The sequence below is a fragment of the Trachurus trachurus genome (assembly GCF_905171665.1).
Source record: "Trachurus trachurus genome assembly, chromosome: 21".
Classification (NCBI taxonomy): Eukaryota; Metazoa; Chordata; class Actinopteri; order Carangiformes; family Carangidae; genus Trachurus; species Trachurus trachurus.
The window spans coordinates 35697108-35709809 of NC_139899.1; the positions used below are offsets into that span (position 1 = coordinate 35697108).

Sequence of the window (12702 nt, forward strand, 5' to 3'; positions counted from 1 at the left end):
CAAAACATTAGACATATTCAAATCAATGTTCACCCAGATATATATTGATGTAAATGTTCTCTGTGATTAAACAACAACAACAACAACAACAACAAGACTTAACTCACTAAAATGAAATATATCATAATACCAGAAAAATGATCAATGTATGTCTCTGATTACAGACACTTCCATTGATTCTAAAACTGTCTGACCCAACTCTCACCAACTGTGTTTGCTGAAACATTTCTTATTCCTGAGTCATGAAGTCGAGCTTGACTGATGCTGTTGTCATGGTATTCATGTCAGTAGCAGTTGCTATCATTTCTGTGAAGCCAAACCTGATCTCCAGTTTGACTTCACGATTCATGCCACCTGTAATGTTGGGCATGTCAACAGAGAAGGAGCCGATTACCTCTATTCCCCACTCATCCACATAGAATGGAGCTGTTTTTCTGCCTGTCTGATAGAATCTGAACTCCATACTTTTCTGATTGGCCTCTATAGCTGTAAAGGTGTAATCTCTGGTTTCATCCCAGCGCACATCCTCATCAATATCTACAAGTTTGCTAAAGATATCGTTACACCAGTCTCCATCCTTGTTAGTGAATTTCTTCTCTGCCTTGTGCTTTGACTCATCAAACCTGTTACTGACTGCTACCCCGTAAGTGAAGGCACTTTTGCGAGATGACACCACAGCTGGCTCTGTTCCAAACATCACAGCTCCCTTCACAATCGCCTCTTGGGGTCTAGCAGGACACAGAACTTTACACTTTAGTTTGAATTCCCTGATGATGTGTTGACGGAGGATCTCGCTTTCAGCGTAGCCTCCCACCAACACGATGAAGTCAATGCTCAGGTCTTTCTTTAAGATTCCTCTGAGAATCTTGGTGATGCTGGTTAGAGACTCATCAAAGAAGGACTTCATCTTTTCCTTTGTGATTTTGATATAACCATCATCATCCCAGGAAACTCCCTGCACTGTTTCAAAGAACTGCTCCATATTCTTCTTTTTCTGAGCTATTTCTCCCAGATTAAATGAGCAGATGATCTCAACATCTTCAACTGTTTTTTTTAGCACTGTGAAATCGTGCATCATTTTCTGAACCTCACTGGGAAACTCTCTCTCAAATTCATCCCAGACACCATCACAGAAGATTTCTCTGAGGAACTGTTTGAACTTCCTGTCAACAGCTTGACCTCCCATGTCCTTTCCTGAGGCGGCGTGCAGCTCCTTCAGGGCTCCTCCTTCCAGCACCTCATGAACAGTCATGTCAATAGTTCCACCTGCAACACAAAACGAATCTGACCACTTGCCTATACAAACACAATGTTACAGACACTTTCACCCACGACAACAAATTATTATAGAAACTTCTTGGTTCAGTAGGTAAACTGAAGCACAGCTAGGAACCATTAGAGTATAGGTAAATTACATTTAGCCTATTGTAATTTTTTAATAAATTTTGCAACATTGCAAAATCCTGGAGGGTCTGTATAATGTCCTACAAAGAAGAAAGGGTAGAATATAAGTTATATTATATTGAGTATTTAGTAGTGATATGTGACAGACAACCTGTGTCATGCTAAGGAATAACTTCTAATACATTCTATTGGTGGGGGGAGGGGGTTGTTCCTTTCCGATGAACAGGAAAAGTGGGTGTGGATGTTTTTTTTTTACACCAAGGAGTGTTTTGGATGAAAAGCTAATGCTTGCAATCAACTCAGAATCGTGAAAAACCCCTAGTTTGACCCCTCACAAGTTACTTAAGGCCAAATTAAAAATTTCGGAATTTTTGAAAGTCTGGTTACAGGTACCCCAACTACTTTTTTTAGGGGGTTTCCCACGCGAGTTGAATTTCAACTAACAGCTAAACTAGAAACACTGGTAACTGTTGGTTGTTTCAAACTCATTCAAATACTAAGCTGGTGTTTGTGAGTGTACCATGATGCTAAACATCCAGTTTGTCTTTTGGAATTTCGAGAGTAGGCCTAGCCTAAAATTCTGTTGAGGCTCTGAGCCTGTTGATCGCCAGCTAGTAGTGAAATTATCATAGAACCAATGATTTTGGTTGGATTTTTATAATTTTTTCACTGGAATGAGTATACTGTTTGCTGAAAATGATGACACATTGACTGATGTCATAACCTGGACCCATAGTTGATTGCCAATGAAGTAAAGATGAAAATATTGGGAAAAAGTGAGAAAACGTCCTAATTTTTTTCCATAAAATTGATACAAAATCATGTAGAAATGTGTTTTAAGAGTTATTTTTTCAGTGGATGTTGTCACCACATGTGTTCTGTGTATCTGAAATGCATTCATTGACAGCCTACCCAGGCTACTGAGGATTTGAAGAAAAAAATAATTTTTTACAATTTCCTGTCGAAAAATAAAGGGTGCATACAGTGAAATGGCCACAATTTTTTTTCGCGATATTTCCGGCAGAGCAGACCCCTCAATTATTGTGCCTTAGTGTCAAAGTTACCAGAAAAAACACAAATAAAAAGTATAACGGACGATGTCAGGTTCAACCCATTTCCTTGAGCTTTTGAGCCTGTGGCTCCCTGACTAGTAAGTCTTGGTTCATGGTTTAAAACCAGTGATGGGAATAACGGCGTTATAAATAAACAGCATTTGTGGAACAACTATAAATTTACCTTGAATGGCAAACCTCTCAAAAATGAACTTTGGGAAAGTAAGGGTATACGAACTATTGGTGACTTGATAAATCCCAGGGACAGAAAACTGAAATCATTTGCTGAACTTTTAAATTCATATCGAATTGACAACAAGGATTACTTATTTTATATGCAAATACGATCTCACTTGGCTTCTTACCTAGGTGAAGTGGTTAGAATACCCACAGTGACAGAGTCTGAAACTTTATTTGAATCTATGGTCAAACAGAAACATAAGATTGCTTCTAAACTTTATAAAATGTTGAACAGCCCAACAGGAAATGAATGGAATATGGTTCAAAGAAATTGGGAAACTGACTTGGGCAGTTCATTAGGAATTGAAGAATGGGGACAGATTTGGAAAGAATTACACAAAGTATCAAAATCAGTTAAGAACAAAATGATAAACTTTAATTTTATGCATAGAACATATTTTACCCCTGTTAGACTTCATAGAATGAACCCCTCTGTTTCTGACCGATGTTGGCACTGTCAACTAGAAAAAGGTAAATTTTTTCATATGGTATGGGCCTGCCCAAAAATAAAATCCTTTTGGGAAAGTGTGACACAATCCCTGGGTGGAATGATTGGTCAATATGTTGTTTGTGACCCAGTACTTTGTCTATTGAATTATATGGCCTCTGGATCTTGGCCCAAAGATCACAAACAAATTATAATAACTGGATGTATGACGGCCAAAAGACTCATCGCTACCAATTGGAAAAATGCTAACCATCTGGTAATGGGAAGATGGTTGCAAAGTTTCCTCGAGACAATTTCTTTGGAGGGAGCTGCTTCTAATCTTCTGGAAAAGTGTAATGAGGAACAGCTCTTATGGAGAGAGATAATTAATATGATACGCAGGATACCCTCTTTCAAGAGAACTTAAGTGTCTTAAGGGTGAGTTTGAGCTCATACAGACTGTATACACCTGGTCCTCAACTGCCTACAACCTGTTTCCCCCCTTCCCTCCTTCTGGACTACTGAGATTTACGACATATGTACTGTACTTTTAGTCTACTTGCCAACAATGAGTACCCGGAAATGTTGAGTACTCCAAAGTTTTATGTTAGAAATATGTAGTATGGGTCCCCAGTATTCAGAAACAGCCGGATGCTAATTTATATATATTGGGAAATTAGCACAATTGACATAATTAGCATAAATTAGCATATTTTGCCTATATGGGCAATATTTCAACAAAATTGACTTGGCTGATCTGGGCAATATTGGAGTGGTTTTAGGGGTTATTGATGATGCTGAATCCATTTCTGACATTTTCAAAATTCAAAATGGCTGTCTAAACCGGAAGGGACCAGATTGAAATCCATCAATCCATCTGGCAAGTAGACTATTTGTTTTTTGTTTTTTTGTTTTTTTTTTCCTCGTTTTTCTCTCTTCTAAATTAATCTATGTGATTCAGTATCTATACTTTGTGTTAGTTTTATGCTTGTTTAGTCTGATGTTTTTTATTGTGTTGTGTTTTGTTTTTGTTTGTTTTTGTTTGTTTGTTTTTCTTTTTCTCACACTTTTTAATCTATATAAATTGAAAAAATGTATTGGTAAATTATGATTAATTTGATTGTGATTCATTATTTTTGACTTCTTGGTTGCCAATAAAAAAAAATTAAAGCTAAAAAAAATAAATAAACAGCATTTGTAACTGCCCCACACATCAGTTTATTTCATTCTCATTCATTTAAATTTAGGTTCCTACCTTGCTGTTTCAGTTGAGGTGGGGCTCATTGTTTTTGTTTCTACATGGTACCCCTTTAATGACACACCGCATGGCAAGGGAGAAACAACAGAGTCGGTTGTCTCCACACTCGGTTAAGTAAAAGTAAAGGGTTACAACAATTAAAATGTAAACAAAGAAGACAAGACAAGATGTATGTTTATTGGTGTATTTGTGTAATTGTGTTAAGCCGTGCATTAGCATATTTATTTACCTAATTATTTGTTTACTTTCTTTTTTTCAGTTCTCACGGGTCGGTCGGTGACAGTGAATAAACCCTGTTTTTAAATGATCTTGGGCTTCACCTTTACTACCTAGAGGAGCTACAGCGTTACTAATGGAAAGGCAAGGCAAGGCAAGGCAATTTTATTTGTATAGCCCGTTTTTACAAACAGTTTGTCTCAAAGGGCTTCACATGGCATCGTAGCAACATCCTCTGTCCTTAGACCCTCACATCGACTGAGGAAAAACTCCATGGAAAACCCTTTTAACAGGGAAAAATCGGAGAAACCTCAGGGTGAGCAACAGAGGAGGGATCCCTCACCCAGGACGGACAGACGTGCAATAGATGTTGTTACAGACAACATCTGTCCCTGAATCGATGAGAGCTCTTTTCTGTGGTGAGGGCGAGACGGCCACATAATACGTGATGATAGAGTAAATTAGTTTGACCTATTTGAGCATTTTTTTTAAAAAGTAATGCAATAATTAATTTTCCTTGTAATTAGTTACTTTCATAATGTTATAACGCAGTTACTAACTCAATAACTTTTTCTGCAAAGTAACAAGTAACAAAACTAATTACTTTTTAATGTTGATTAGTTTTGTTGTCATGGACAATATAGTCAGTATTTGAATTATTCTAATATAACATAAAAAGAAAAACAAACACATACATTACCTCCACAATCAACAACAATATATTGTGTTCCTGGAGTTTGGTCTAATGTGTCTCCTCTCTGGTTTTGTGCGATGAAACCTTCAGCTGGCAGCTTCTTACACCAGACTGAGGCTGCCTCTGGCTCCAGTGCAATGAGCAGCTTGTCTTTAGTTTCTTCAGTCACAATACCAGCCTGGATGTTCAAGAGAAAAACTGATCAGTCCTTTTCAAAACCCAAACTTTTACTGCACATTTACCAACACTTAGGGCCGGATTTACTAAGATCCCAGATAGCAGGCGCTAAATTGTTTGCGCCCGCTAAAATATTGCGTGTTTGGTTTTTATTCATCAAGGCAAGCGCGCTAAATGGATCGCACGTGCTATTTTGCCCGTTTGAGAGACGCAATCCTCGGTGCGCCCGGTTAGTAGATCAGGTTCCACATGTGTTTGCACACGTTTTAATACACGCAAACCTTTAGTAGATCTGGCCCTTAATGTTTTCAGCGTTACCTCAGTTGCAGCTTCTCTCATGAACTGTTTAGCTGAAGGATCCCAGATGGCGGGGACAGTCAGCACCCAGGTGAAGTCGGAGGCAAAGAACTGCCTCCCCTGGGTGTTGGCCTCGATCGTTTTCAGTGCGTCTTCTTTCATGTACCGTAAAGCTGCTGTGAAAACCTTCAGGGCCTTCATTGACTTCCCATTTGCAGCTTTGATCGTCACATCCCTGTTGAGTTTCTGTCGGTGAGGGACAAGATATTTAGATGTGTTTTTATAGGTTGAACCTTATTTCTAACCGTCTGTTTTAACAATAACTTTGCATGTTATTCAGTTAATTTTTATGGTCATGTCTGTGACAATCTGAAGTTACTAAAGTCTACACAAGGTTTTACAATATGCATTGTCATAATTTCTACTCACTGTGCCATAGAGGGACATCTTGAAGAAACTGAAGAAGAAGTGTTTTCTTGACTCCTCACCGCACATTTTAACATAATCCATTTGGGCTTCATAACCAAACTTTAAAAATGATTCATGTTCATTGAAAAGGATGCAGGTTGGGGTCTTTGGGATGTCTTTTGAAACCTCTTCACCCCAGCACTTTAACTGTGGATCGACTTCTTCTCCTCTGGGTGTTAAATTGTAAGCATACCCACTGAAGGAAGTGCCGAAGTCTATTGCAATGACGTACGAGTCGTCCATCTTCAAACTAGGAGAAGGACCAGAGTCAGATCAGATCAGAAATGCAGCAGAGAGGATGAATAAAAACTATATATCAGAGGGGCAGACTGAGAACACTCCCATCCAAACCTGCTCAGTTTGTGGAGTCCAGTGATGGGAATAACGGCATTACTAACAGCGTTACTTTTTTCAGTAACAAGTAATTTCAAAGGAGGTTAAATCGAAAGCAACTGGACTTAGTTATTTGTCTAGGAAGACGTTTCACCTTCATCCAAGAGGCTTCATCAGTTCATGTACGCAACTGACCAGGCTGGGACTGGTCCAACTATCTGGTGTGGAGACTCACTATTTAACCTCTTGTGTGGGTGTTCACAAGGGTGATGATGTCACTGGTTCCCTTTTGTGCTCCAAGTGCCAACGACAGTCGTTTAAATGACTGTCTTTGATGGAAAGTAAAACATTTATTTATTTACATAAATGTGATTTCAGTACGTAGCCCAGAGGCAGCCCCGCTCACTTAAAATTCAAACAAACTAATGCCCCTGCCACAGTTGTTAAATTTCATCAATGAGACCATTAATCTCCTAAAAACCATTTAACCAGCCAGCGGTAAACCTCTAAAAGCGTGCGGATACGTTACTTGGCTCGTTTCCTCCTCCGGGAGGAGGACAGATGTCCGTGCCGGCAGATCAGCTCAGCAGAGCGGCTGCTGCTGCTGTGACAGCCGTTACCATGGTCCCCGGTCGGGGCTCACACAGACTCTGCACTTCTCCCAGAACAAACATCGGAGCAAATTCCCAAGTGTTATAAACTGACCACAGACTCTGGATTAAACAGTGACGATCTGTCATCTGCATACAAATGGGCATCTGCATACAAATGGGCATGACAGTCATTCAGCGAAGAGAGAATATCATTGATATAAATGGTAAAAAGGACAGGACCCAGGACAGAGCCTTGTGGCACACCTTTGGTTACAGGCAGGAATTCAGAACAAAAATTACCAGACTTTACACAATGGCGCCTAGAAGATAAATAGTCAGCAAACCAATCACCGGCATTAGCATGTAAACCTATGTTATGTAGACTATTCAACAGTATTTGATGATCGACTGTATTGAATGCTTTCGACAAGTCAATAAATAAAGCAGCACAGTGTTTTTTCTTGTCTAATGCTGTGATTATGTCATTAGTAACCAGAGTGATGGCTCATGTTGTACTGTGATTGGCTCTAAATCCTGATTGTTGGGGACTGAGTATTGAGAAGGTGGAAAGAAAGCCCTTTAGTTGATTGTTTATCAATGTCTCAAGCACCTTTGCAAGGCAAGGTAACTTAGAGATAGGACGATAATTGTCTGGGTTATCCCTGTCTCCTCCTTTGTGCAGGGGAATGACATGGGCGGATTTCCAAACAAGGGGAAATTTGCCAGCGGAGATGGAAAGATTAAATATGTATTTGAGTGGCTCTGCAATAAATGGGGCTGCCAGGCTGATGAAAAATGGATCTAAATTATCCTCACCAGTAGAGCTTCTAGGATTAATCAATAGTAGCTGGTGTAGTACCTCTTGCTGAGAGACAGGGTTAAGAGAGAAGCAAGGGTTAAACAAACAATCAGAGCTGACAATTTGTGGAGCAACAGTGGGCCTGAAATTCTGATCAAACAGAAGGCCAGCATCAGCAAAATGTCTATTAAATGCTTGACAGATGTTGGTTTCGCCTGAGACATCACAATCATTTACACACAGGTGTGTCGGCAGAGCACTGGAAACTTTAGGTTTAAGTAGTTATACTGCATTCCAAAATTTAGCAGGGTTGGAAGAAGAGTTAGAGATCAGATAATCAAAATACTCGGTTTTAGCTTTCCTCACAGCTGTAGTACAGCGGTTACGAATCTGACGAAAAGTGAGCCAGTCATGAGAGTTGCCAGAATGTCTAGCACGAGACCAAGCTAAATTTCTGTCCTTGAACAAGCTAGACAGTTCCTGTGAGAACCAGGGTGTTACTCGGTTCTTAATTCAAATTTTCCTAAGGGGAGCATGTTTGTTTACTAACGAGTAAAATGTCATCACAAAGCTGTCTGTTTGGAGGTCAGTGGCTTGGATTTTTGATTCAATATTACACGAAGCAAGGTCATTGAGGAAAGCTTGGCTCTCAAAGTTATTGAAATTCCTCCTTTTAACAGTGTGTGATTTTGTTTTTGGCAACTGTATGCTCCTGACACATGCTGTGGGGCAATGATCACTTATACCTTGGTCAAATACACCACAAGCAGAGATTCTATTACTATTGTTCGAGAAAATCAAATCAATAAGGGTAGACCGTGAATAATTGTTAGGTTTGGTCTGGTAGGCTCAGTAACAAGCTGACACAAGTCAAGATTCCCACTAACTTCCTTTAGGTAATTTGAGGCACCACCCAACCAATCAAGATTAAAGTCACCCATCACAATCATTTCAAAGTCCAAGTATAAGGAATTTCGGCTAGACAATCAATAGAGCTTGAGTCAGCTGAAGGAGGTCTATATACACCAACAACATAAAAATTACTATTCTTCCCCAAAGCAACCTTCAGAATGAGAAGCTCAAAACATTTTGGGATGGAGACAGATTTTAGGACTGAAACCTCAAGGTTTGATTTGACATATATTGCCACACCACCTCCTTTGCCAACCCTGTCACATCTGAAGATATTGAAGTGATCCAGAGCTACTGAGGAGTCACTGACAGATTCTTTCAGCCAAGATTCAGACACAACTAAAATCTCAGGATCAGACTGTGACAGGAGAATTTTAACATGTTCTAGTTTATCACGATGTAGAAGGCTTCTTATATTCAGGTGAATTAGTCCTAGGCCTTTTCTTTGCTTGAAATATTGTGGATTATTAAGTAGGATTGGAGTATGGTCTATGTTTGGTGACTGAGATATCGTAGGTTGTGTGGACACTGGTAATAGGTTAAAAGGATTAACAGTGGATGAGCGAGACGAATATGGAATACATTTCCTGGCAGTGGTAATCTGTGAAACTGTGGATGAGATAGGAGAATTAACAAGAGCAGGGGGCATTTTCTTAGTGATGTGATTTTTATACTGAAGTGAAGCAGTAATTTGAGTGAGATTGTAATAATTCACAGCTTTAGAACTGTCATACTGATGAAAAATCGATAGTTTGAATCGGGAGCACAACAAAAGAGGGTCTGTCACTGACAAGGAAAGAGGTAGATTGCACTCCAGACCGCACGGGGGAGCTAGAGGTAGAAACGGTACTCAGGGCTGCTGCTGCAGGCGGCGCTGGCGAGGAAGAGAGTGCAGCGTGGGTGTGTGATGATGACAGTCAGGCACATGACGAGTACTGGACACTGATACTGAAGTTAGTTTTTAGCATAGAGGTACCAAGGCGGTTTGGGTGAATACCATCAGATGAGAAGAAGTTGGAGCGGCCCCAGAACAAATTGAAGTTATCTATAAAACCTAATTTGAGTTCTTTGCAAGTGGAGAGCAGCCAGGTGTGGAGGTAGAAGACCCGGCTGAATCGTTCCGAACTACGTGACAGTGTTGGAATGGGGCCAGATATGAACACCGATTTGCCAGCGCTGTGCAGGAGACTGAGGAGGAGTTTAAAGTCAGCTTTTATCAGTTCAGAGGGCCTGAAAGTAGTGTCACTTATTCCAACGTGCACTATGATTTTGGATACCGTGGAGGGAAGGGAGTGCAGAAGCTCAGGGAGTTTTTTTTAAAATGACAGGCACAGTGGATCTGGGAAAGCACCGCGTGATTGTGTTGAAGTAACGGACGTGTTTGATAATGGAGTCTCCCACGATGAGAGTGGTGGGCGGGAAGAGGGGATGAGGAGCTTGTCGCTGAGATCCATGACAAGTGGATGGCAAGGGAGGAGAACGCTCATTTCCAGGAAACTGAAGATGCGGTAGTGGCTGGGGCTCAGTGGACTGGCCACGTGGATCCGAACCCGAGTCCTGTGGAGGAGAGGAGGCGGCGGCGGCTGGAGGAGCAGACGTCCGATCCGCAGCAGCGGCAGGAGCGTCAGGTGGAGGTGAGGCGGCAGCGGCAGCAGCAACGGCTGGGGGAGCAGCTGGCGGTGAAAGAGCTGCTGCGGCTTCAGTGGACAGGAGCCCGTAACGATCTGAGAGCTCCAGACAAAATCCAGGGGCAGATGGATACCATTTAGCACCCTGAACCACATCTGTCCAGAGTGACTGGGCTGCTAGCTGGTTTGGAGTCGAGCAGAGGACCACCGGGACCCTCGGTTTAGCTCCTTTTGGTGTTGAGCAGCCGGATGGGTGTGGGTGTGTAGATGGTTCCCAGGGGACTGTGTCATGGAGGGCTGCAGAGAGTGAGGAGATCTTCCGTGACTGGTTGTGAGCCAGATCAATAAACTGAGACAGCAAGGACTCGCTGGATTTGAGCTCAGTGGATAGTCGGCGATTCTCTTCCAGCAGGTAAGTGATCCTTTTATTGGCCTCGATGAGCAGTGAGTTTTCTGCGGGTGATATGGATGTAGCCATGGATGCAGCTGGGGAAACAAAAACAACTGCGGCAGCAAACGAGTGGTTTGACAGACGTGTAAAATCTGTTTACTGGTGGTGCTTCAGGAGCAATGCAAATGAAAGAAACGTACACACGAGGACTCCAAATGGAGTCCGCTGCGTTTAGATAGAGAAATCAGCTTTTGATCACCCAGGAGTTTAAAACTTACAGACGAGGGTCCAGCGACTGGGCCCAGTGAGTTGTCTAGGCGTCCGGTAGTTGTAGTGCTGCCATGTCGGCACAGTCATGCAGTGGTATCCAACAAAAAACTTGTAGTCGGCTCGTCCGATGATTAAAACAACAGCCCGAAAAGTACTAATAAAAAGCAGGCCTTGAGCTTAAAATGTTATAAGAAGCTTATAGAAATGTGTTAAAAAGGTCAAATTTCTAAGAGGCAAAGTCACGGAATCACGGAAGTCTGCCGAACGCCGCGCATGCGCATATTGCTTTACTCCTCTTTCTATGTGCCATTTTTACTGTAGAACAGGCTAGAACACTGTTTGTTTACTATGGTCACTTCCGTCCCTCCCACACACGGTTTTTCGGTCAGTTGTTGAAATTTAAGTCCTTTATGTGTGTTACTACCTTAGTAACTCTAAAGTAACTTTTTTGATTTTCCCGGTTTGACCGGTTTGAACAGGCGTAGACAGCGCAGACCGTAGGCATTTTCCTATTCTTTTCCTGCTGGCAAAACACTTCCTGTCCTCCATCTGCAGTCGTGACGTTCCGTGTGACATCACCTGAAAACCACCTATTGAAGATAGGCACACTGTTTTGCCTGGATTTATTTTCCAGGTAATCTGTGCGCTCTTCCAGCGCCAAAACTGTGTCCACCAAGTATTTAATTGATTCATGGTGCATTATTTCTGTGTCATGTAGCTCACCGACCCGATGCTCCATCTGCTCCAATCTGCCGCTTGTTTTGTCTTGATCAACATGTAACTCTGTGGTTTGCTCCATCATTGTCTTTATATCTTTCACTGTTTCATCCCGAAAGACCTTGAAATCCATTCTGAAGTTATGAATTTATTTTGAGAGTTAAAGTTTCATATCAAGCAGCAGATCTTTTAAATCCTTCTGTTCCGCCATGTAGGAAGTGGCCGCTGCCAATTGTTTGGAGGAGCTTTTGTTTGCAAATTTCTTCGTTGCAATAGTTTTGTTTATCACTGCACCAGAGCGTAAGATCAACTTGGATTTGCCTTCCACTTTCAGATCGGACAAGGGCGCAGGTGAAGCTGAATCAAAGCACCATTTTTTAATCCATTCTTAGAGGCACGCGCTTATGCTACCGCTGCAGCCATTACCGAAGTCGTTAACGCGATTCGTTAACACTTCTTTACTGAACCAAATCAATCTTTCCCTAGTCACAGGCTACGTGCCACAGGCCTTTAAGGTGGCTGTCATTAACCCTTTACTTAAAAAACCTTCTCTTTTTTTTTTAAAGTATATTTTTTTTGGCATTTTTGCCTTTATTTGATAGCCACAGTGGAGATAGACAGGAAAGGGGGAGGCAGAGAGAGGGGGAATGACATGCAGGAAAGGTCTGCCTGACGCGGGACTCGAACCGGGGAAGAAAACCTTCTCTTGACCCAGATGTCCTCGCCAACTATCGGCCTATATCCAACCTTCCTTACATCTCTAAGATCCTCGAGAAGATTGTCCTGGAGCAGCTACATGAACATCTGCACAGCAACGAGCTCTTTG

At 41.6% G+C, this 12702-nt stretch overlaps 1 protein-coding gene across 1 annotated transcript; it reads right to left on the bottom strand.

Annotated features, from left to right (window-relative positions):
* Positions 1–219: 219 nt before the first annotated feature.
* On the bottom strand, positions 220–6476 carry LOC311004280 (heat shock 70 kDa protein 12A-like; the record flags this gene model as incomplete). The annotated part of the gene is made up of 4 exons (XM_083996267.1): positions 220–1266; positions 5298–5469; positions 5787–6011; positions 6195–6476. The coding sequence occupies 4 exons, from the start codon at positions 6474–6476 to the stop codon at positions 230–232; spliced, it is 1716 nt and encodes a 571-aa protein (XP_083852393.1). The 3' UTR covers positions 220–229.
* Between the last annotated feature and the right edge of the window lie 6226 nt (positions 6477–12702).